Source organism: Hyposmocoma kahamanoa, unplaced genomic scaffold, assembly GCF_003589595.1.
Source record: "Hyposmocoma kahamanoa isolate Upper Pololo Valley unplaced genomic scaffold, ASM358959v1 182, whole genome shotgun sequence".
Classification (NCBI taxonomy): domain Eukaryota; kingdom Metazoa; phylum Arthropoda; class Insecta; order Lepidoptera; family Cosmopterigidae; genus Hyposmocoma; species Hyposmocoma kahamanoa.
Genome location: NW_020653713.1, coordinates 2,458,063 through 2,481,255, shown reverse-complemented (window position 1 = coordinate 2,481,255; position 23,193 = coordinate 2,458,063). Strand labels below are relative to the sequence as shown.

Here is a 23,193-nt window from a genome sequence, read left to right as displayed (position 1 = left end):
TAATCCTAGGTGGTTAAGTTGCAAACCTATATTTTTACCCATTTCATCACTATACATAACTATATTATTTTGAATTTAATTTGATCTAGTTATTGACAAAGAGGTATTTTTTGATTCTAAACAAGATTCCTGCAACAACAATGAGGAGGGATTAGTGACACACACAGACAGGGAGGATTGTGGTTTTATTTCTTTGCAATTGCAAACTTGATTATTTGTTAAAGAGTCAAATCTGTCATTATTATATCTACATAAATCGAATAAATTATCCATAGCATGTGTGTGCTCCTTAATCTCCTGTTGCGCAGTTTCATATTTCTGTGTTATTAATTTTAATGAATTTGTTACACTATGTAATTCTGCCTGGAGGCGCTGTGTGTCACATTCATAGCTAAGCCTATTTTTCTCAAGATTTTGTGTACAATCACTCAATTCATTCAACAAACTCTGACGTTCTTTTCTTAATGATATATTTTTACAAAATGCTGCATTTTTCTTTATTAATTTATTTGTACTGGATATGTATTTATTAATTTTGACATACTTTTTTAGTATTTTTTTACTACAATTTAAAGCTAAAGCTGTTGAATTAAATGAGTTACTTTCACAAGTCAGATTAGTGGTGATTGGTTCTGAACAGGAGGGTGGTACAGCACAAACCATTGTGGGAGCACTGCTGATCAGCTCATCAAATAGGGACTGCGACTGTGTTGACTGTTGTTCGTCCCTTGCTTGTTCCATTATAGTTATTTGATTGTATGCGTCTCGTAGGTCACATTCTAATGAAGAAATGCGTGCAAGGGCTTCTTCGAATGCGCTGCTGCTTTGGTCGAATCCATCTACCACAATCTGTAGCTGGTCTCTTTGGAACTGTACCTCCGTAATTTGTATAAGCAATTCAGCCATATCACTTTTTAATTGCCTATTCCTATCTAAAATGTCCAATATTTCCTTTTCACTATCGTTTCTTTCTGTTAGCAATTGCTCATTCAGTGCCTTTGCTGTTTTGAGTTCTAATAAAGCGTGTTGGAGTTTATCCTCCAATTGACGTTCCGCAGCAGCTTTGCGTGTAAACATTGTGTATGCTTTTGAAAAAGAAAATGAAAACAATTTGAAATTTTATTATTTCTGTAACTCAACGGAAGCGCAACGACATTTGTCAAATACCCGAATGCACGAATGTTCACATTATAAAGGGTTACATTACGCTGAAATCACTGGTCAATCGTGATTTGAGACTTATATGAATGTACGGGGTGTACAAGGAAGCTGTAGTTGTTTTTTCAGCCATATTTAGTAAAAGGAGTGAAACACATTTTCATTAGAATTTTATTTCCCAGTGTGTTATATTATTTTGATATTTCAGGTCGTAAAATTTCGATCATCTAATCAATTACTGGTCCGTAGGTCATTAAAAATAAGTAATATATACAGGATTATAAGTAAATAAGGATATATAAATAAACATGTATACACGAAACTACGGCCCAGCGGTTAGCTCTATGAGCGCTTGATGAGAAGATCTGGGGTTTGATTCCGACAAAACTAATCGTGAAATGAACTTTGTAGGATTAATTAATATGAGAAATGATGGATATCAATCAAAAAAATTTGCATGAAAAACTTTTTATTAAATTTGACCAACTTCTGCTGGCCCGATTTTTTGTATTTTTATTCATTTTTATGGACAACTCACACTTGACCAAATAATTGACCGTGCCATTATATTTTTTTTCAATTATAAGATAGTTTTATTATTTATTTTATAGCAGTTTTGTTATCTATGTAAACTTATTGTAACCTCTTGAAGTAGGTCAATTAAAGCGTCACTATGAACGTTATATAAAATGTATGGGAGCGTTTCATGTTAATATTTTGGATATTTCTAGTTTTAATTTAAAAAATGTTATTGATGTTGATTTACTCATTACATAGATTTAGTATATAGGTACTTATTAGGTAACGTACTTTCGATATCAGTTAAAAGCTTTTTGATATCTTTTATATTTATGGAATAATCACCAGGGCACACTTAACGATTACACCCTGTATAGATGGCGGTGATCGATAAAAAATGACCGTGGGTATCAATTAATTCCTCTTTAATAAGAAATAAAAGAAGTCAGTTAATTTTCCTTGTAATATTCAAATATTTTCTCAGATAATTTTCTGAATTTTGATAACACTTTTATTTTTATTTATTTTGTGTTTTTTATTTGAAATTTTGCTCAGACTCTAAACGTAGTACATATTTAGGTCCTTTAATATGACTATACCTTTCTGTTACACCTATTTTATTAATATGTTGTGTTTGAAAGGACTGCAAGCTTAGAAATCTTAAAAATGGGGTATTTTTTCTTTTATGGTAATTTTTTAAAAACAATATATTTTGTCTTTGGTATTAGTGATGCGCATTACGTGTTTCAGAAAAGAAAATTATCGGTTTTTCAACTGAACCACATTAATTTCACAGTTGTCAATTTCGAAATTTTGAATATGCACAAATAATAACCTAAAAATGCGAACCAGAACAAATTAATGTAAACAAACAATTTCAAATTAAATATGTGCGATATAACTGACAGCGAAGGGTCACTAGCTGCAACATTGTCTCACGACGAACTGCTGGAGATCACTCAATCTTCAATTAGCACGCTTTTGACCTGCGATCCTTTGCTCTCAGATCTTCCTCCAGATATTACTCTTGAAGAGGTTTTGTCTCAGGTAATTTTCAAAGTTAAAAGCAAATACTTATTGCCAATGATTTGTTGTTAGGGTGTTCCTCCTTATAAGTTCCGATTATTACTGGTGCGATATAGAATGAGCATCCAATTTGTATGGAATTCAATGCCGGGCCGGAAACTCTACGTTTTCACGATACCGAAAATCTTAATTATAGGGGCTGACGTATTCAATAACGAACACAGCCCCTTAATAAATAAAACTTTAAAAAATATGTTATAATGTATATACATCACTGTCCAAGTGCTAAAATTATTTTCAGATTGCTGTAGAGCATGGCCAAGCTATTACAATTTTCATAAACCGGGAGGATGAACCAGTGTTGAAAGTTGTTGTAAGTTAACACTTTATATTATATCGAGTTCTTAGGTTTTCGCGATTGTTACACACAGGAAATGAAACTATTTTTCCAGATTTAAATAAATTGAAACATTTTCTTTGTAAAATTAAAAATTAGGTGTTTAATTAATAACTATTGTTACTATAGTGAAAAAAATAGGGTGGTTTGCATCAATATTAGACATAACTTGTTGAAGACTGTACCACCTCAGTCAACCGTGACCACGGGACCTGTAAAGGGCACGAAACGTCGGTTTGTTTGAAAAAACAAATATACGCAACTTAAATCCGGAACTTTATATTATGTTCAGTGTAATAAAAGTACTTGACCTCAAAGGTACAGGCACTGGTTCATACATTTCATAGTCACTGGTGTTTTATCTTATTTTACCATTCCATTAGTGTATATAAAATGGTTATATGTTAACCTACTTTGGTTTAAATGTTTACAGGTCCCTCAAAGTGCAACTGTCAGTGATCTGAAGAAGGCGATTGCAAGGCATTTTGAGATTTACCAAAAAAGAATAAAGAACAAAGTGAAAATATCCTGGAAATACATTTGGAAAACATATGATCTCAATTACGAAGGCCTCATATTAGATTGTGATCACAGAAGTATAGATGAATACGGAGTAACAAATAAGGTTACATTGACTTTCAAGAAGAGAAGGAAAAGGAAAAGAATATAAAATGATTACTAACATTTATTTCTAGAATATCATAAAGATGTTAAGATTAATATTATAAAACTACATACATATTGTATTTAATTACTTTATAAAACAAAATCAGTATAATTTTAAAATGACTAAACTTAAATCAGTATTTTTGCTATCAACATTCGCATTGTCAGTAAAAAAAAATATAAATATTGTAACGTATGAGGGTGACATTGAAGCATGTCAGCCTTTAGCTAGTTGCGTCGATTTACAGCTGTTCAAAATCAGGTTGCGGTGGTGGCTCTTGCGGAAGCGGCTCGAAGTCGCCGAGTGTGTACTGTTGCTCCTCGTGGCGTGGCGTCGCCAGCGGGCGGTCGTATGCGTCTTTTAGTAGCTCTTGGTCGTGCTGTTCATAAAAAGATACTAGGTCAGGCTAGGTGTTACTTGATAAGTGACAGTGTATTCTGGTCAAGTCAACTGAGATACTCAAATTGTATAATGGTTTCAATGCTTGGACTTCAGAAAATAAAACTATACCATTCGACCACCACATTAATTTGGTGGCAGCAAATAATTCGTGGAACCAATTAGGACATTTAAGTGTATAAATATACCAGTGTAGTCAGGTAGTGAACAAAGTTACCTGGTCCGGTTGCAAGACCGATGGCGGGGCCAGGTCATCCAGGGACAGCTGCGTGTTCAGCACCGACGGCGGCGCGTAGTCTTGGATAGAGGACACGGTCTCCATTGGCTGCAAGCATACTCATTTTTAAGCCGGAACTAAACAACTGGTGGCGGGGACAGAGGTCTCGCTTCCTCACCGTGTCGTGTGCCTGCGGCTCCTCCGCCGGCTTGTCGTCCCCCGCGATGTTGCTGCGCGCCTCCTCCTCTGACGGGTAGGCCGTCTTGTGCTCGCAGATCAGCAAGTGCGTCAGCATGTCCGTACCTGGGAATCGCACACAAGATAAACAAAAAAGTCAAGCAGGCTACGACTCAATCTTATCCCGCCAACATTCAATGACCTATTTTAAACATCATTTTTCTTCAAACGACAATAAGTAAATAAAGGTAAATGTGGTATGTATAATAGGTTTTTCAAGGAAATGGTTAAAATGACAATTTGAAAGAAAATTGATGTTGTTTCGTCAACATTGTAGTCAGCTCGTGTGTCAATGGGACATCGTCCGCCCCACCTATGGTGGTGGTGTAGTCGCAGACGCAGTGCGTGCGGTAAGGGGCGGCGCGGGGCGCGTCCTCCAGCGAGTGCGGGCCGGCGCAGTAGCCGCTGTGCCGCAGCATGGCGCGGTAGCACATCGTGCGGAACGGGCACTTGCTGCACGCCGTCACGCCCCTGCGGTGCACGGACACAAGCATCGGCCAGTTACAAGTACATGCTAATTCTAAATATTTATATTTTTAACCGACTTCGAAAAAGGAGGAGGTTAATTATGGTTACAATTACCGAATAATTAACATGAGACTTGTCGACTTATGCCTCAGGGTGACGGGCGCAGCGGTAGTGCCCCTCAGATCTCTGCCACTTAAAGCTCTGAGTGGCACTACAACTGTTATTGGCAGGCGTGTAGTTTATCATCAGGCGCAGGACTTTTCTTCGTTCGTTCGTCCCGTCACTTAATACAATACTGTTTATATATGATAGAAGCAATATATAATAAGCGCCGATAAGGGAGGATAGACACCGACAGGAAGTGCTTGTCGTTCTCGAGCGGCGAGTCGCACTCGCGGCAAAGTGCGCCGTCCGGCAGCACCAGCGTCAGGTCCTCGTACGTGTCCGAGATCGTGTGGCTCGTCGTGTCCTTCACCGGCGGCCGCGCCTTGTTCTGAAAGCAAATCACTCTTTTTTCACGTCTCGTCTTGTATTGTTACATTCGATACAACACACGTGAAGTCACTAACATACACTTACGTTTGCACACACATTAACACACGCATACGTTTTAAGATTCAAATTAAAGATCAAAATTAGAAGTTAAGAATATTGAAAACATTTAACAATTAATGTTTTTAATTAATTTTATTTAATTTTTTTTTTGTTATTCTATTTTATTTTTGTTTTAATTTAGCTTTATCTTTGTTTTTAATGTCTTACTGTGTATTATTGTGTTATGGCGTTATGTAATAAATGATTTCTATTCTATTCTAAAACTGTTAATTTGTTTTGACGTTGTTTGGAAATGTAAAAAATAAACACTAAATTTGGTATAAGTTCAAAATGTTAAATGTGCATTTATAGCTGTGGAAGAGCGGTGCCTCCCTGACACAGGCTTGATAAGCTTAATACGAGGTACCATCCAATTTTAGTGTAAAATTAATTGTATTACTGACATGAACTACTGCCTCAGTGGCCGAACGGTTACCATGTCGGACTGCCACGCAGAGGTCCCAGGTTCGATTCCCGGGCCGGGAGAAATATGGTCTACAATTATTTCTCTCGTTAGTTTGGGTGTAATTTGTGGTTGTCTATGTGTGTGTGTCCATGGCACCCGCGACACAGGGTTTCCCTAGTGCGGGGCTATGTTGAGTGTGTGCGTTATTTATTTATAAACATTTTATTATTTATTACTAACAAATTTAGTAAATGGCCACGGAGCTAAGTGGCAATCTCTCAACCAGCAAATATTAATATAGTTGGGGATAGTGCATTTACGTGGAACTAGCATTGAAGGTCTAGTTATAGCCAATGTAGGTCAATGGTCCAATAGAATGCATTGTTATTACAACGGTATTCTTACAGCTATATGGTCATACGTCTCTGTAAGGCGAAGATGACTGAAAGTATTGAAATTAAGAAATTTGACAAACTTCTTTTAATATTAGACAACAAATACGTTGCTCTGATCCCAAACTAAGTTTAAAGCACTTGTGTTATGGAAATCTGAATCAACGACGGTACCACAAACACCCAGGCCGTGTACTCTATTTCTCTACAAAATAAGTTATAAATAAGTAATAATCGACCAAATTAATGTGGGTGCGTGCGTGAGTGCGTACGTACGTGCGTTTTTGTGTTGGTGCTACATGTTGGGTGAAACAGCCTAGGTATGGAGATCATAGAGTTTGAATAGCTAGGAGATCTTCAGTGGACTGATAATCAAGACTGAGTAACCACTTTGTAATTTTAGTCTTACATTCATTTTTAGTTAGAGGATAGAAGGCAAGTATATTGTTTAATTTATTACATAAATAACTCCGAGGAAACAGAAGAAACGAGGAAAGAAAAAAGACGCATTATGCGAATGAATCTGTTAATTGTTTCGGATGGAGAACGAGAATAGACCCCCGACCCGAGACAACACAGAAAAAATTGTTTTTTCTACACTCGGCCAGGGATCGAACCCAGGACCACAGAAATATCATGAAAATCGGTGTGCAAGCCACTCGACCACGGAGGTTGTCAAATGGTCGTCTTTTGTGTATTTTCTATTTCAACTATGTACTTTTTGTACCTAGATGACCAATTAATCAAACCATACTGCGCACATAAGTTTTTGAAACAAGATCACGAAATGAGGAACGGTAGTTTTAAGTATAATATAATATTAAAACTGTGTTTTGTTCTTCTTCTTCTATCACTGAGGGTCAATAAATACATTGAAGTGAGAATTCTGTTGAAATAAGTATATTTTTTCATTGAAATGAGAGTTATTGAAGTGTAAGTCTTCAAGGCAGATGGATTGGTTGTCACAATAATCTGTATACTAGACAATCGAAGTTATATTCCAGTCGCTTTGTGCCTGCGAATCAAATACATAACCGCTAATAAAAAGAAAAGAGCCTCACCTTGGGTTTGGTGATTAAATGTTCCTCAGAACAAAGCGGCGTCGCGCCTTCAACGGTGTTATGATCGCGCACTTGATGCTCTTTTAATTGCCCTGAAAATATAATAGAATTTAAAGGACAGTCTCAGTGATATTCAACATACACACACAAACTAGTAAGTAATGTACAGGACGTCATGTCATTTTCTCATTTAAATTATGTTTGTATATCCTGTAACCCAGAGATCGTGCCCTGGAAGAAATTGCTATCTACCAAAAAGGACGCCTGATGAATCAATCTTTTCCCTTTTTTGTGTCGAAAAACTTTAGGTTAAAATGTTAAGTCTCCCACTGGGATAAGCAGATTAACACAGTGACAGATGCAGTAACGAGGTTCTAGAGTGTACGCGTGAATGAGTACAACCGCCCGTTCCATTGGCGGCAAGCTCACAAACCACGTACATACTATGGTTTTTGGTAACATAACATGCAACGTTTATGGTTACAACTCGCTAGTGAGTACCCGGCTTAATCTCTCTCTCGATATATTTTTCGCTTTCTCCACTCAGTGTTTTCACATACGCCCGTTATTTTTAGTCACGTTCGCTTGGCAAAAAATAACTCCATATGATCAAATCATCGAAGCAATCCCTTTTCTAACTACATCACTACATCATCTTTCACGTCATAAAGGTTTCTAACTAAATTCCTCATATTAATAAAAGTTTTAACTAAAATAGTATTGGAATGGACATCAATTTACGAAATGTGCAAATAAATTTCTTTGAACCTGTAATGACGCTGGTGATATCAACATCCATTTCTTTGAATAAGCCCATACATACCTAAATGCACAAACTTGAGTACGCATCGGTTGCAGCGCACTTCCAGCTGTTTGTTCTGGTGCTCTTTGAGATGGTCGATGAAGATTTGCACGTTCGACGATAATTCGTACCCATCCGCGTATACTGGGATCACCTGAAATCATCGTAATTTGAACTCTATTGTTCATTTCTGCGAAGTACAAGGAACTCTAGGAGTTGCTCTTTTGATACGTTTTCAGTGCTTTTTATGTTGCCAAGTGCACCTGGTGGCAAGCGACACGCCCACCTATAACAGTTGTAGTGCTGTACAGAGCGTTAAATTGTTCGTCCCCTGAGATATAAGTTGAAAAGTACCATGTGCCTAATAATAAATGGTAATTTAGTAATTATTATCTAAAACCGAAATGTAGTAATGCTAGAAATATGTAAGGCGGCAGTAATCCTCTGGACGAACTCTTACAAGGAGCTCCACTGCTTGCTTAGTCAAATAATAATTTATTGCATAGGTACAATTTTGAAACTTGAAAATGTAATTTTTTAAGCTACTGCTCGTTCACTGTACCGACTTCTGTGAGAAGAGCGAGCAAGAAACTCTAGAGATTGTCCTTTTCAAAAAACCTTAAACGCTATGAAATACACTTTGAATTTTATTTTTCTCGAATTTAGACTCATGTTTTCTTTTCATACATCTTTATGTAACGCGTAATCTTAAATTTAGGAAATGATAATTTTATTATATGCTTCGGAATCTTATTGTAAAAACGTATACAGTAAACTTACGTAGTTGAACGAGATTGTGGTACAGTGAGTTTGCAATTGGATCTAAGGCTGATATTATGGATATATATATTGTTAAAGAAGTTATGCACATCATATATGCGACACGACGTACAGAGGACAGAGGATTAGGCACACCGGGCCTACCTTGAGGCAGTGCGGGCACAGCACGGCGTCGTGCTGCGCGTGGCGACGCAGGAAGTGGTCGGCGGCGGCGCGGTGCGCGGAGGCGCGGAAGCCGCAGGCGCCGCACGCGAACGGCAGCTCCAGCGGCGAGTGCGCCTTCTGCATGTGCGACGCCAGCGTCAGCACGGCCGCGAAGCGCACCTGAGGGAGGCCACGTTTCGGTCACCGGGCACCCGCGTTGCGTCACACGTCGCATCAAAACAAAAACTGTTATTATATTATTGCGTATTTATCTATTGGTCTTTGTAACCTGATCGCAAATAAATAAATACCGTTTTTCATGTCAAATGGAATTTTTGTCACATTTGGTCATAAACGTGTCGGGTGCCATTTGTAACTTACTTCCGTTAAATGGTTAGACCACTTTTACACTGATTAGAAAATAGAAAATATTATTGCATATATTAAAAACTTAAAATTAATTATTAACACCTCTAAGTGCTACATACCAACAAAACATTTTAAAAACGACTGTGTGACGTGCGCGAGCCCTTGTATCGTACCTGACAAATTTTAAAATTTGACGTTTGAAACCGACTAAATCAGAAGGTTTTTTAAGTACCATCAGATATAAACTAGGTGCTGTGATCCTCGTTATTGGAGGATTATGTCGACAGAATAAGCTTCTAAAAATGGCGGATCGACAAAATCTACCTTTTTGCGACAAGAACCGATTAAATCGAGACTTTATCGATTACGGCGACACAGTTAAGTAAGGCAAGTATGTTGTTCAAGTCTCTTTACCACACCTTACGAGACTTTTACAAAATTTTTCTAGACTAGTTATACTACGTTTCAGTGAAAATCAGCATCAGGAACATCGCAAGCATGTACTGACCTCACAAATCAGGCAAGCATAAGTAAACAACTCCGGTGACTTGGTGTCGTTGGGGTGACTCTGCTTCAAATGCGTCTGCAGATCCTCGTCAGTGGCGAAGCGCTGCAAGCAGTAGATGCACTGCGCGGGGGCGTCCACGGCGTCGTCAGGGGCGGGGGTCACGTGCAGGAAGATATGGCGCATCAGCTCGATGTTGTTGTTGATCTCTACGCTGCATATGGGGCACTGAAATTTAAGAGAAAAAATGAAAATTGTCGTTAGCACATCGCTAGGTGGTTAAACGCTTTAGCAACCAGTTACAAATGAGGACCTTTTACTCTTTGATCGCTGCTTGTCAATAGTATTTTTCTTCGTTCGCAACTAGACATCATGATTCTAAGTTTCGCAACCAGTGGCAACTAAAGACTACCACCAAGTTTAATGGTGAGGAAGCTTCTTTTTTTTTATTCAAGGGAAACATACCGTCATAAAACAGGTAAGTGATACGAAAACATCGATTAGAACAATTAGACTTGAAGTTCCAAACAACACACAAACATAAACAAGAATTTAGCAAGTAAGTACGGTCCAACTACATCAACATAATAATGTTAGATAATAAAGTACCATCCCGAAAATTAGGCACATTGCGCTGTTATAATGAAAAACTTCTCACTACCTTCATAAATAGTTGATAAACTGCAGCTTGTCAATGTAAAACAAATTAGTTACAAAAATAGCTATTTGGTACTCGTTACGACATCTGGTGTACCAATGGGTACTAAATACCCGACAATTAGTTATTGGTCCGCAGCTCAATCTCGAGCTATAGAAATGAATTCAAAATGTTTAATGCGTCAGCAATCTTAATTAATTTAAAAAAGGCAACAAAATTTACCTCTACAGCAATAGCCACCCTCTTATGTACGCCGTCCCCGCCGAATTGGCCGAAGTAATACCTCTCCATGGAGACGGTCTCCTCGGGCTTCATTTCCTTCTTGATGTTCTTGAGAGGAACGTCGTCCAGGTCGTCGTCGACGTACGTGCTGGTCTTGGGCGCCTTGCGGCGGCCGCGGGGCGCCGGGCTCTCCGTGATTCGGTCCTTTTCCTTCTCTTTCTCTTTGTCTTTGTCCTTGTTCTTTTCCTTCTTCACCTTGCGCGCGAGAGACAGCGGCGCCTGCACAGGGTTAATGAATATTACCTCCCGACTTCGAAATTATCGTCTCAGTAGAAGCAAAAGAGAAAAATCGTCAAAAGATTGAATGGTTGCCCTAGAGACAAGAAGAGAAAGGTGTTAAAGTGAACAGCACAAAATAGAGATATTTTGAGATGCCTGAGACAACGTAAATATCGCCGACATGAATGTATTCAGACAAAAATATTGTATGGCTTTTTTGTGAAGAATATTTCTTTATTATTGAACTTAGTTGTTGGGAAAAGTACAGGGGACTTTTCAAAACCATGCGAAGTCCTCAGGCTGCAATAGGCCAGCGTATTAGGAGTGAACCATCCCGTTAGAGGAGACCAGTCTCCAACAATGGGGTATACATGGACTGACATCGATTTTTTGGAACTCTAGTTTTTTTTTTGTAAGTTTGTCTGGTTGGTTGCTTGTGGTACGTTGCTTAGCCTTCGATTTTGAGTTTTGCCTGGTTTATATCCTAAAGACTAACATGAAACAATGATGCTAGTATCGACTTCTGATATTTATATTTGGTTTGTATTTGATGGACTCGGTTTCCAATAGGTTTTAATTGGCAGTCTTGGATCACCTCTTCGTCGTCCTCGTCGAAGACGGCGTAGTTGGTCTTCTCCTTGCGCTTCTTCTTAGGCGGCGGTGGCGGCGAGGGCGAAGGCTCTTTCTTCTTGCGGCCGCGTTTGCCACGACCCGTCTCCGGCTCGACGATTGCCGCCTCCTCGCGTTCCTTTTTCTATCGACAATATCACAGTAACATGATCAAGTTTAAGTTGCAATCGACGTGGTAGCCTGCTTCCCGCCTTTCGAGCAGAGGGTGGGTTTGAATCTAGGCTTGCACCTCTTCAGTTTTTCGGAATTTATATTTTTCGGTGGAGCTTTTCGGTGAGGGAAAACATCGTAAGAATACCTGTTCTCTGTGCTTAGCAGTGGAACTATATATAGGCTAACTATTATTATTATATTTTGGTCAAGGTCTTGGAATTTTATACTCAATGTCTTCGACTTCACCCAGCAGAATGGGACTGACAACTTTGTAAGGGCATTCCTTAGGAAAAGATAATGGAATAGGTACACCGCCTGTGTTTTCCGAAAATTACAATTTCGAATTCGAGGGTAGAGTGAAATTTTTGCCAAGGGTGTGTCTATTTTTTACCCTCTTCAAAAAAAAAGGAGGATGTTCTCAATTCGACTGTAGATGTAATTACAACATTTTTAATGGAAAAAACCGACCTCTAAAACACGAACTTTTTTTTCCATTAAAAAGTCCTTCTCTCGTCGTTTTACTGCCTCTTCAAAGTTCGACTCTAAAGAAATAACTACGGTATTGGTAACTTGCGGGTACTACGTATTTCTTACCTTACTGGGATACTTCCAGTTCTTGAACGGGTTAGCCGCGATCTTGTTCAGCCGCACAGTAATGGGGTCCTTGGAATCAAGCTTCGTCTGCTCCGCGATGTGCCCCACTATGTTGTCGAAAGCTTGCCCCGGGGACACACCGTATCTGTACAATCGCAACATCGTTTATAAATCACATTATCACCACCAACAAATTGGTCAATAACGCAACGATACGAAGAACAGAGCGAGAAAGAGCTATACGTAAGAAAGAATAAATGTGTGCATAAATCGACAATGCACACTCACTTTTGTGTCGTTGATATACTCTTGTTTATTTATTTAGGTTAGTCCACATAGAAAAGTTAACATTAAGTAGTGAAACATTCAAGCTTTTAAACTAAGTGCCTCTGCACTTAAGAAACATCACACCATGCAATAGTAACAATATGGGATAAAATATATAAAAATTATAAAGGGAAATTATTTTAATTTATGCATACGTATAATTATTAAATCTACATTACAGTCCTATTACAGCTTACAATACTCGTAATTAAAAGTAGAAAGTTAGAAATGGTAAAATATTTGTGAAATTGAGTTCAACGAAATTTATTTATTTAATTTTAATAATTTATTGCACAGGAATAAACATACAAATCACAATTAGCAAAAGGAAAATACAAAGAAAAGGTTGCCTTATTTCTAAAAGAACAGGCTTACGTGCACAGCAAAACAAAAATTATGAAGGTAACACAAAAACAATATAATAATATTAAAATATTATAAATTACATAAACATTTTAGAAAAATATATATTTCATAATATAATACCTATAAAATGGATGGAATAAAAAATAAATAATGCTCCTTAACCATTGACTTACAAATAAATGGACGACGGGTCTAAAACAAAAACCACGAAAAAAATGTCCCAAGTCAACCTATTTAAACGTAGTGACATGTAAAGGAATATGAAAAAGCTAAAACGTTGAATTTAAATTGTAATGTCATCGCAGTACTGTCTAATTTTGCTTGCTTCGCTGTCAGTCGAACAAACGAAGACTAAAGCGTGAATGACGCTCTGTATACGAATTTAACGCCCTATAAGTTCGGACACTTTTTAGCGCGGACCCGACGTCCAATTTTTTATAATTGTAAGTCAATGTCCTTAACAGTCATTTTGAAAATAGTTAAAGATTTACTTCCGGGCACAATAACAGGAAGTGCGTTCCAAAGTCTTGACTGCATGAACAGTGAAAGAGTGAGGAAAATATACCAGCCAAAATTCTATGTTGTTGTTTATGAAAAAACGCCGTAATTTGTTATTATGCCGTTGGGCACGTGGCCCCGCTATATGCTGACCTAATGCCCTTTGGACTTTTTTCAAGGAGTGTTAACTGTCCTCGATATGTTTAATTTTCACCATTACCAAAAGATATATAGGGCTAAAACTCTGTACTCATATGTGGGTTTTGCCTTTCACTACGAGGCGACATGATAAAGTACAATTATCCACAGGGATTGTCATCACAAGGCCGCCATTGACATCGAATTACAGGCCTTATTGAAAATAAGATAAAAATAAAAAGATATGACTATTAATTTAGAAATTCATAGACAAAACAAACTTGCAAGACGTGTGTAACGATCAGGATTACATTTAAATGTTAATGGAAGAAATGCAATATATCTTATTTATAATCATCCATCTTCGTAAGAAACACAACGATTCTAACTGTCGACTGATTTTAAAATCTTGAAAATAGAATTATAAAACTTACTTCTCCCTCCAAACAAGTTCATCGAGGAACTGCTGTATTATCTGCCTGGACAACAGTGATAATGTGTTCTGGAACATTCTTGGCACGATTCGTCTCAAGTATTCCATAATATTAGCATTGCTATTCCGCCCTGCCTGATCGCCGTGCGACGACGACTGGTGCACGTTTTTGAAACCCATAGAGACCAACGTGCCTTTGTCTACAGTCAAATCGGTCAGAACAACTGAGGACTGGTGAACCCACGAGGTTAGAGGTTCTAGAATTTTTTGGAAGCGCTTCTTGTAGTTCTTTTCATGTTCTGCTAGGGGTTCCACTGCGCGTAGACGGATCTGTGAGACGTTCGGTATAATTTTTATAACTGCTAAAGTAAATATTCATTAATATCCTAATTAAGGCGATTATCACACTGCACTGCGCCCTGGAACGCGGGACGCGGAATCACGCGTGCGGTGGCGGAGACGCAGATTTTATATTGTATATGTAGCGGAGATCCTTCTTTGACAAGAACGGTTAACAATACGGAACAATTTCAGGGCACTGTAGTTATACTGTTAATTTTGGTTTTTGTTTACTTAAAATAAAAAGACACCGAAGCTATTGGATACATCCCTTTTACGAACCAGATCGATAAATGGATAATTTATATGGTTAAAGAATATTTATTGCTCATAAGAATTACATATTCTCTCACTGAGAAACTTAACTAATTTAAACTTACAAAATAAATCAAGCGCACTAACTTACGAATAAAAATATATGTAGGTAGCATTGACCTACCTACAAGTAGGTAGACAAAAATATAAGCGAACACAGATATACGACACGGCAGAGCGTACTAGATGCGGCAATGACACGTTCAGTAATGTGTAAGTATAATTTGCAATTTCTTTTTTTTTATTATCTTTACTATAATTTGTTAGTTTATATACGTACATAAATACATACTCATATACAAACATATACACAGACATACACATAGGCACATATATGTGAAAGGGTTGTAACCCTAAGTAGCCGTGACCAGCATGTCACGGCAGTAAAAGAGGAAACTTCCGGTCCACAAATTTATTTTACGACGTCGTAATACAGAAGTAAAGACAAATAAGGTATTTATAAATATAAAAGGTACATTGTTAAAAAAAACACTCCCTAACGTTATGCTGATGAATATTAAGGCACTTATCCCTTATCGGGTTGTATTATGTTGAATTGTAGATATTAGATAGACTGTTATTCGCTTATTATGGTCGATACATGCTTTACATTGATTGTATGTATTATGATTAAACTTGAAAAGAATAAAAAATTAGACAATTTGATTTAGTAGTTCTGTCTGCTATCGCGGTCAAGCAGGGAGTGAAGATAGAACGAAACAAAATCGGAAAGTGAGGCAAAAGAATGGAACAAGTCAAAATTTGGATTTAAATAAGAGTAAAAGACAAGAACCGATGTGATACGAGTGGAGAGAGGCGATACAAAAAGATGGGATGACGATGCAAGGAGGTCACACCGTCACATATGCATATTTTATTTTGAGTTTTTAGGTTAAATATTAACTAATAAAAACTAATAAATTTCCTTTTCATTACAAAGATTTAAGAAAATATGAAGATAAATTTGGTCCATTTTCAATAGCAAATATAATTTTATCGACGTCGAGATCTATTGCAGAAAACTGAACATGTCCTTAAGCTTAAAAACCCGCGCGGTAGTGCGGTGCGCAGTGTGCCAGCGTTGTCAGTGTGTTCGACGGCGCGTGTTTTCCATACAAACTAAGGTACTTCAGTACAACGTTTAAAAACGCAGCGCCGCGCTCCGTCGCGGAATCGGATATCCTAAACATCACTTTTGCAAAGTTACACTATAATGTATTTACTACTGTTTTTAGCTTCATTCTTAAACATTAAGGGTCGTATTCTAGAACTATACTCAATGCTCAAGTCAGGATTGCACTGAAAACACAAACACTGGAAATACGACCCTAATGGCAGGGACTTGAGTATGATTTCGAGTGCTTTAAACCATACTCAAATACTGACTTCAGCATTGAGTAGAGTTCTAGAATACGACCCTAAGTCACTATATATTCTTCAATTTCGAAGCCTGAACTAGATCCATTGTATTGCCTAAATTTATTTACCAGTTTTCTTATTTTTTACATAAGTAGAGACATGGCCACATGAAATACAATATTAACCCAATTCAGACACCAGTCTCTGCAAAGCTTGACCTATACAATTATTAATGTACGCAAAGAACAACTTCATAGAAACAATAAAGATTAAAAATTTACTCTGTATATCTTAACTGCCTTGGTGGCCGAACTGTTAGGGCGCGTTCCCACTATGTCGTGGCGACAGATTGTCGTGCAGTTTACAGTGTCGTGGCTTGTATATTTAAATGAAGTTGTTCACATATAGCACGACACGATTAACTGTCGTTCACGATTTTTTATCGTTACAACGACAAACTGTCGTCACAGTGGGAACAGCTAGAACGACAGTCGTCAGACGATAAAAAAACGTAACGATGAAAACGTGACGACAGATTGTCGCAACTACTATTGTCGTCACGTTTTATTTATCCTGTGTCGCCCCGCGCCCTCTGCTCGCTTTGCAGTAGCGTTGGGTCGTAGCCAGAGAAGAGCAAGGAGGCTGTCGTGAAACGATAAATTGTCGTCACGATCTAGTGGGAACAGCTAGTCACGACAGTCGTTCAACGATAAAAAATCGTCCACGACAGATAGTCGTGATGGAACAGGCTAGACACGGCAGTCGTCCAACGATAATAAAACGTGACGACATGGGAACGCGCTTTTACCATACCGGACTGCCACGCAGAGGTCCCAGTTTCGATTCCCGGGCCAGGAGAAATATTTGTACGGCCTACATTTATTTCACTTGTGAGTTTGGGTGTTATTTGTGGTTGTCTATGTGTGTGTCCATGGCACCCGTGACACAGGGTTTCCCTAGTGCGGGGCTATGTTGAGTGTGTGCGTTACTTACTTACTTATATCATAGTAACAGCATATCACAGAAAGATTTAATAGTATTGGTACCATGACAGCTAAGAGACTAATATAGTACACAATGAGAGATCTATAATTTGCTAAATTAAACTTACCAATTTCTCAACTGGATCCAGAACCCCCAGCACCTCAACTTTGACTTGCCTCTGCGTGCCATCGTGGCTGGTCGTACCCAAAGATATCACTCCTACTTCAACTTTCTTCCCCGATCCACCCAATAGGCCCAAATGTTGATGAATGGCCGATGTACAAATGGACCTCAGCCAGGTGAACAATCCTTTTACGTATAAATTGTCGACTTTTACCCACTGGACCACATTTTGTACATTCGTCTGACACGCCCAATGGTAGATGAGTTTTAGTATAACGCTGGGAGGGAAGGTCGCGCCTTCGAATATAGAGCTGGAAAACACGGAGACGAAACGTGTTGGGCAACATTCCGAGATCCAGACGTAACCGCCGGAGTAAGGGAACTTCGATACGTCGGAGTACATTCCTAGAAAAAAACGTTGCATGTAGTGATTAGTGACGAGTTCAAGTTATAACAAACAAGCCGTTGGCTTTGGTGGAGCTGGAAAGATACAGGATGTTGTTTGTTGCTAGTGTTGGGTCATAGAAAAAAATCATTTTAGAAAAATTCATAATTTTCAGAAAAAGTAAATATTTTTCCACATTTGACAGTTATTACCCCTCAAAAGTTGAAGATACTGAACGAGAATGATGAAGCCATTATAAATATTTTTTTACTTGTATCTTTTATTTTCACTGATGCCAAGCATTTGAAATCTTATATAATTTTATTGAATTGATATTCAATTATTTTTTGTGAACTTACTCCACTAGTTTGTTATAATTATTAATACAAAGACAAAACAAAATTCCTTCGATCTGCCCGGATTCGAAACGACGTCTCCTAGGAAACCACGGAACGCACCAGCGCACCTCACAAATTTTTGCTTTGCTTGTTTTGTCGGACCTTTGTATTTGGTTTTCAACGACTTTTTAGGCGTAGCACAATCTATGAGAAATCTATGAAAGTATTTCGTGACCCAGTTAGATACCTTTACAAAATATATATATAAAAATTCCACTATTCGAAAATTTTCGGAAAACTACTCAACAGTATTTGTTACATACATAAACATAAAGAAGTGATTTCAACATTTTATGGTATGTATAAATTCTCCTGCATTTTACTAAATAAAATTAGTATTTATTCAGCTCCTTCATCACGCATATTAAGTAATGGCGAGCGTCATACTAGTGGTAATGTAACGGACGAAGTGCGTACCCAACTTACCCAATTTGAGCTTATTTCCAGAATGTATAGCGCACCACTGCTCAGAGCGTACCAAGCCTTGCTGGATAAGCCACTCCGTGAACTTCATGGGCGTATGCATCAGCACGGACTTGACCTTGCTGTCGAGGGTGGACCGGTCGGACGGAGGGGGAGCATCTTTGGCGCGTAGGTACGGTCGCGCTACCACCACCAGAGACGGGAATGTCTTGCCTGGTCGAACAGTCAATCTCAAAAATATCCACATACATGTCCTATCAATGCAAGTGGTCAACCAAATGTTGTAAGAAATTGGATGAGAAACTGTTTTGGAAATAATTTTAACACAGAGTACTAAAAAAACCAACCTCAAAAGTCATTTATCCCCTAGATTGCCGTCCATAGAGGACTATTTTCTTAAAATTTAAATGGGGTCAACATTGAGGTATCCTCTTTCCAACAAAAAAAAGAATCATCAAAATCGGTCCACAAATCCGGAGCAGAAGTTATTGTGTAACCTCCTTTTTTTGAAATCAGTTAAAAATTTAAACCTGCATCTCAGTTAAACCAAAGTTATAAGGTAAAGCGAGCAAAATATACACATATTTTGATTGAATAGTTTTACCTTGAAGTTTATTAAAGGAAACCTCTTTAGAGTCAGCGGTGTTTTTGTTGCTGTCTTCCTTGGTCAGGTCCACAATGGCTGTGGTCTTGGTGGCACCAGTGAGCAGACCGCCGATTGCAGTCGCTTCCGACGGACGCACGTTTGTAACCACGCTATGCACGTCTGTTGATGGCAAGAAAAGTTCTTGTTAAACAAGCTGCTTATGTCACATGGCACCTTGGTCCTTTAAACTTTTGGTTCTTTATCTAACAAAACCACCCACTGAAGAATTACATAAACATGATGACAATATGAACAAAAAAAGGTTTGGTTCACCAATGTACCGCTCATGTAGTTAGATTTTTCTATAACATCCATAGAAAACTGTTCTGTAAATTGTCATATAAATCATAACTAATTTGTAAATTCACCCATTTTAAACTTGTGGACACAAAGCCCAGGCCCAGGCTTCAACTGTAAAACATCTTATAGTAAATTTGTTTTACCAGTGGGCCACCAACTGAACCAAGACAAAAGACACTGACTGCGCACATCCTACTACAGTGCTCCGGCGTGGCCAACTACAGGGCAAAGTACCTTGGAGTGCCAAGGTCGCTCCCCCAAGTCTTCAGCAAACCGAGGAGGCTGCTGAGATTCCTGGAGGAGCTTGGGTGGCACGAATAGGCGCCTTGACGTCGAGTTGCGGACACCAGACAGTTACACCAAGTACCACGTAAGATACTGACTTCATAAATATCATAAACAATACAAAAACTAAACTCAGGAAATTAGTGAATAGAGATGGTCCTGTGATTTTTGCACTATTACAAGTTTGGAGTGACTAGTAGATTTAATAACATCTATCACAAATCGTTTTGTCTGCCATTTGAGTTTCAGAAATGCAATAGTCTGTAGAGAAGAAAAAGGTTTCACTGCGAAAGCGTGCTTCGGCTATTTCCCCTCATGCTAAACCTTCAACATATGGTGGGCTGAGGCCTGAAGTTTGTTATCTCACATAACACAAAGCATATGTAACTTTCAAGTCTTACACAGCCGAAAGTATGTATTAAAACCAGTTTCTTGCATGTTATTCACAGACAAACCGGCCCTGTGATTGAGCTGCAGTGTATCATAACAATTTCAGTTTGATAGAACTTACTAGAAGGAGCAAGCGTCTTGTCTTTAACTTTTGTGTTGTCTTTGTCTTTCTCCTTTTCTTTCTCTTTTTCTTTTTCCTTTTCCTTTTCCTTGGTCTTCTCTTTGTCCTTTTTCTTCTTCTTGTGCCGCGTCTCAGGTGATTTCGGTCTCTCAGGTGACGGGGAGTAGTTGCGGTCCTCATCACGGTTTCTTTTTGGACGACCTGCATAGCAAAATATTATAACAACCTTGTATTTTGCACTAAGTGTAACAATAATTCCAAATGAATAATAGTGAGCAGCATTTAGATCAAGCAGGCTTATGGATGCACAATAGAAGACTGTTTGAAACTATAACCACAGTCTTTGAGTAGTCTGCAATTTATTTTAAATTCTGTGTGGCCACAGAAGTTTAGACTAAACTGATCAAATTCATATCACATTCATGATAAGATTAGTGACATGGAAATTACCCCTCCTTCCAGGCTTGGGTTCCTTAGAGACTGACAGTGAACGGGAGCGTGACCGGATGATTTCTGCACTCTGCCTCTCTAAATCCTTGAGGACTGGTTGTCTGTAATAAAACACAATACAGTGAAAACTTCTAACTTCTAACTACAGTGACAATCTGACTAGTTTTGAAGAAAAAATTGTCCCCAGATTTATTTTTTGTTATATTCTGTAGATCAAAAAGTGAATATATGAAATGCAAAGTAAAAGTAATAAAAAAGTGATGTCTGTGCGGAGGCTATGGAATAATTGTATAGAATAACTTAATCTTTGCTTTTATTCTTATTAAATCCATCTTATTGTTATTATTATTATTTTGCATCTCATTATTATTTTCTTCATAAAGCATATAGCACTGCCATGGGCGGGTTGGGCTGCAAATCAGGGTTAAAATCACTGCAAACTGATTTCAACACTTCCCTGAGCTCACTCATGTGTGACAGACACAAAGTATGTACTTTATACTTTTCTATTATGATTTAATTTTATTTTAATTATGTTCTTAAATTGTATTAAAACATATTTTTTCTCTTTGTCTGGAAATTATTATTTTTTGTTTATGTGTGAAATAAATGGTTTATGAAGGGAGTCACCACATATTGATGAGGAATTGGAATGAGTTGGTCACAAAAAGCTCTAAGTGACCAAATCATGACATACTAATGTAATAAAACTGTAAAACAGTTTGTTTCACTATGGCAATCTTGTATTGACAAGTGTGGTAAATCCCTCGAAGATTATGTTAAGGAGGTCCCAGTTTAAAAAGTAGATCATAGTCTCAGAATTTGACTATCTATATTGAAAACCGTGATATCTTTGACATCCTTGATATCCATGATCACCCTGAGACATAAGTTGACAAGTCCCATTTCTTGTAATCCACCAAGGTAAGCAGAAAATATAGAATACCTTACAATTATTACTGTTTTTGTTTTGTGTGTGATCAATAAAGTGTATTATCTATCTACCTATTACCAATGGTCAGAAAAAGTTGTTCCACATATATCGTCCCTTAAATGCTAAACCGCTGCCTCACAATAAACTTCAAAAATAATTTTACTGCAAAAATGTGTTTAAAAATGGTCAAACTTTAATACTACACGAAGACTCCTGGAGATTTGGCATTGTAAACAACGGAATTACGCAAATGCCTGTTTGGCATTCAGTACTTTCATGGCTAACTTTTGAGCTAAACAGTCCTTTTGTGAGTCGTGTCTGTGTTTACAAATTTATAGTCGTAAAATACGCATCTTTTTAGTATAAAACATGGGTGTTTAAAAATAAAAGTTAAGAAATCAGGTCGAAAACTTTGATCGCCTCTCCTGTAAAAAAGTAAACTTCGACATGCGGTCGTTTACCATTTAAGCGCCGATATAGATGTAAAGATACAGCTACAAGGAGCGACAGTTGTTAAAACCACCAAATATCAATTAATTACTTTTCCGAATATATTATTACTCACTTCCCAAGCAGTTGATAAGCAGTAAACTGATCGCCGTTGTAGACGATTTCACCGCCAGTGTTTTTCACAATTTCGTCGAGTTTGTTTTGAATGCTCTTGTATTCATCGTCGGCATTCTTATAAGCTTTAAGTTGAGCTTCTGAAAGTTCGTCTTCCCAGCACTCCAGCTCAAGTGTAGGCACATCAGGGCCAAAGTATGAACGCTTGTACAAATCCGCTTCTATAATCTCCGCTTGGGGAGGAACAACCTCCTGTAAAATAATAACAAATTGACATTACAGAACGGCGAAACATATATTAAATACTCAATAACATATGACTACAAATGTAAAACGTATTTACCTCGCTATCTACCTTCGGTTTCTTTAACTTCATGATGATTATTTGATTATTAGCAACTGTAAGTCACTAAAAGATACATTAAAATAAAAAGCGGAATTTAAAAGAACGCTACACACAACAAATGCACGCACGCCACAGACTAGGCGCACGCCATTGCAAAATGCGCTTTATTTGAACAAATTTCAATTGTACATAAATTAAAATTTGCACTTTTTGTCAGGACATAAAACAATTATTACGTAAAATAAGCGCGATATGTCGACCATAGACAAGTTGAGTATTTTTCAAGTCAGTAGTGTTGCACAGTGTTCGGGAAATTGTTAATCGACGCCAATTTCATTACAGAATAAATCGATTCAATATAAATATCATCACATTTAAAAACCGGAAATCGG

The 23,193-nt window shown here is 37.9% G+C and overlaps 2 protein-coding genes across 2 annotated transcripts; one reads left to right on the top strand and one right to left on the bottom strand.

The window, feature by feature from the left end:
* The first annotated feature begins 2,553 nt into the window (after positions 1-2,553).
* Positions 2,554-3,788, top strand: LOC113226202 (U11/U12 small nuclear ribonucleoprotein 25 kDa protein-like). The gene is made up of 3 exons (XM_026458739.1): positions 2,554-2,724; positions 3,005-3,076; positions 3,534-3,788. Exons 1-3 carry the CDS (start codon positions 2,566-2,568, stop codon positions 3,768-3,770), a joined length of 468 nt encoding a protein of 155 aa, XP_026314524.1. The 5' UTR covers positions 2,554-2,565; the 3' UTR covers positions 3,771-3,788.
* Positions 3,789-3,888: 100 nt separating this feature from the next.
* LOC113226201 lies at positions 3,889-22,905 on the bottom strand. Its single transcript, XM_026458738.1, has 20 exons — positions 22,799-22,905; positions 22,457-22,707; positions 20,958-21,058; positions 20,508-20,708; positions 19,370-19,531; positions 18,769-18,978; positions 17,564-17,964; positions 14,441-14,769; positions 12,678-12,822; positions 11,896-12,054; positions 11,022-11,300; positions 10,145-10,369; positions 9,268-9,447; positions 8,365-8,497; positions 7,542-7,633; positions 5,445-5,581; positions 4,934-5,091; positions 4,562-4,686; positions 4,384-4,491; positions 3,889-4,146 (listed from the first exon to the last, which is right to left on the bottom strand). The coding sequence occupies exons 1-20, from the start codon at positions 22,829-22,831 to the stop codon at positions 4,009-4,011; spliced, it is 3,567 nt and encodes a 1,188-aa protein (XP_026314523.1). The 5' UTR covers positions 22,832-22,905; the 3' UTR covers positions 3,889-4,008.
* Positions 22,906-23,193: the final 288 nt, after the last annotated feature.

Excerpts from the sequence above, each read along its gene's own strand:
- LOC113226202 (XM_026458739.1), top strand. The coding sequence starts at position 2,566 with ATGTGCGATATAACTGACAGCGAAGGGTCACTAGCTGCAACATTGTCT. Across the intron at positions 2,725-3,004 it reads TTGAAGAGGTTTTGTCTCAG|ATTGCTGTAGAGCATGGCCA; the intron begins GTAATTTTCAAA and ends AATTATTTTCAG. Across the intron at positions 3,077-3,533 it reads AACCAGTGTTGAAAGTTGTT|GTCCCTCAAAGTGCAACTGT; the intron begins GTAAGTTAACAC and ends AAATGTTTACAG.
- LOC113226201 (XM_026458738.1), bottom strand. The coding sequence starts at position 22,831 with ATGAAGTTAAAGAAACCGAAGGTAGATAGCGAG. Across the intron at positions 18,979-19,369 it reads TTCCTTTAATAAACTTCAAG|GCAAGACATTCCCGTCTCTG; the intron begins GTAAAACTATTC and ends CTGTTCGACCAG. Across the intron at positions 7,634-8,364 it reads ACTCAAGTTTGTGCATTTAG|GGCAATTAAAAGAGCATCAA; the intron begins GTATGTATGGGC and ends TTATATTTTCAG.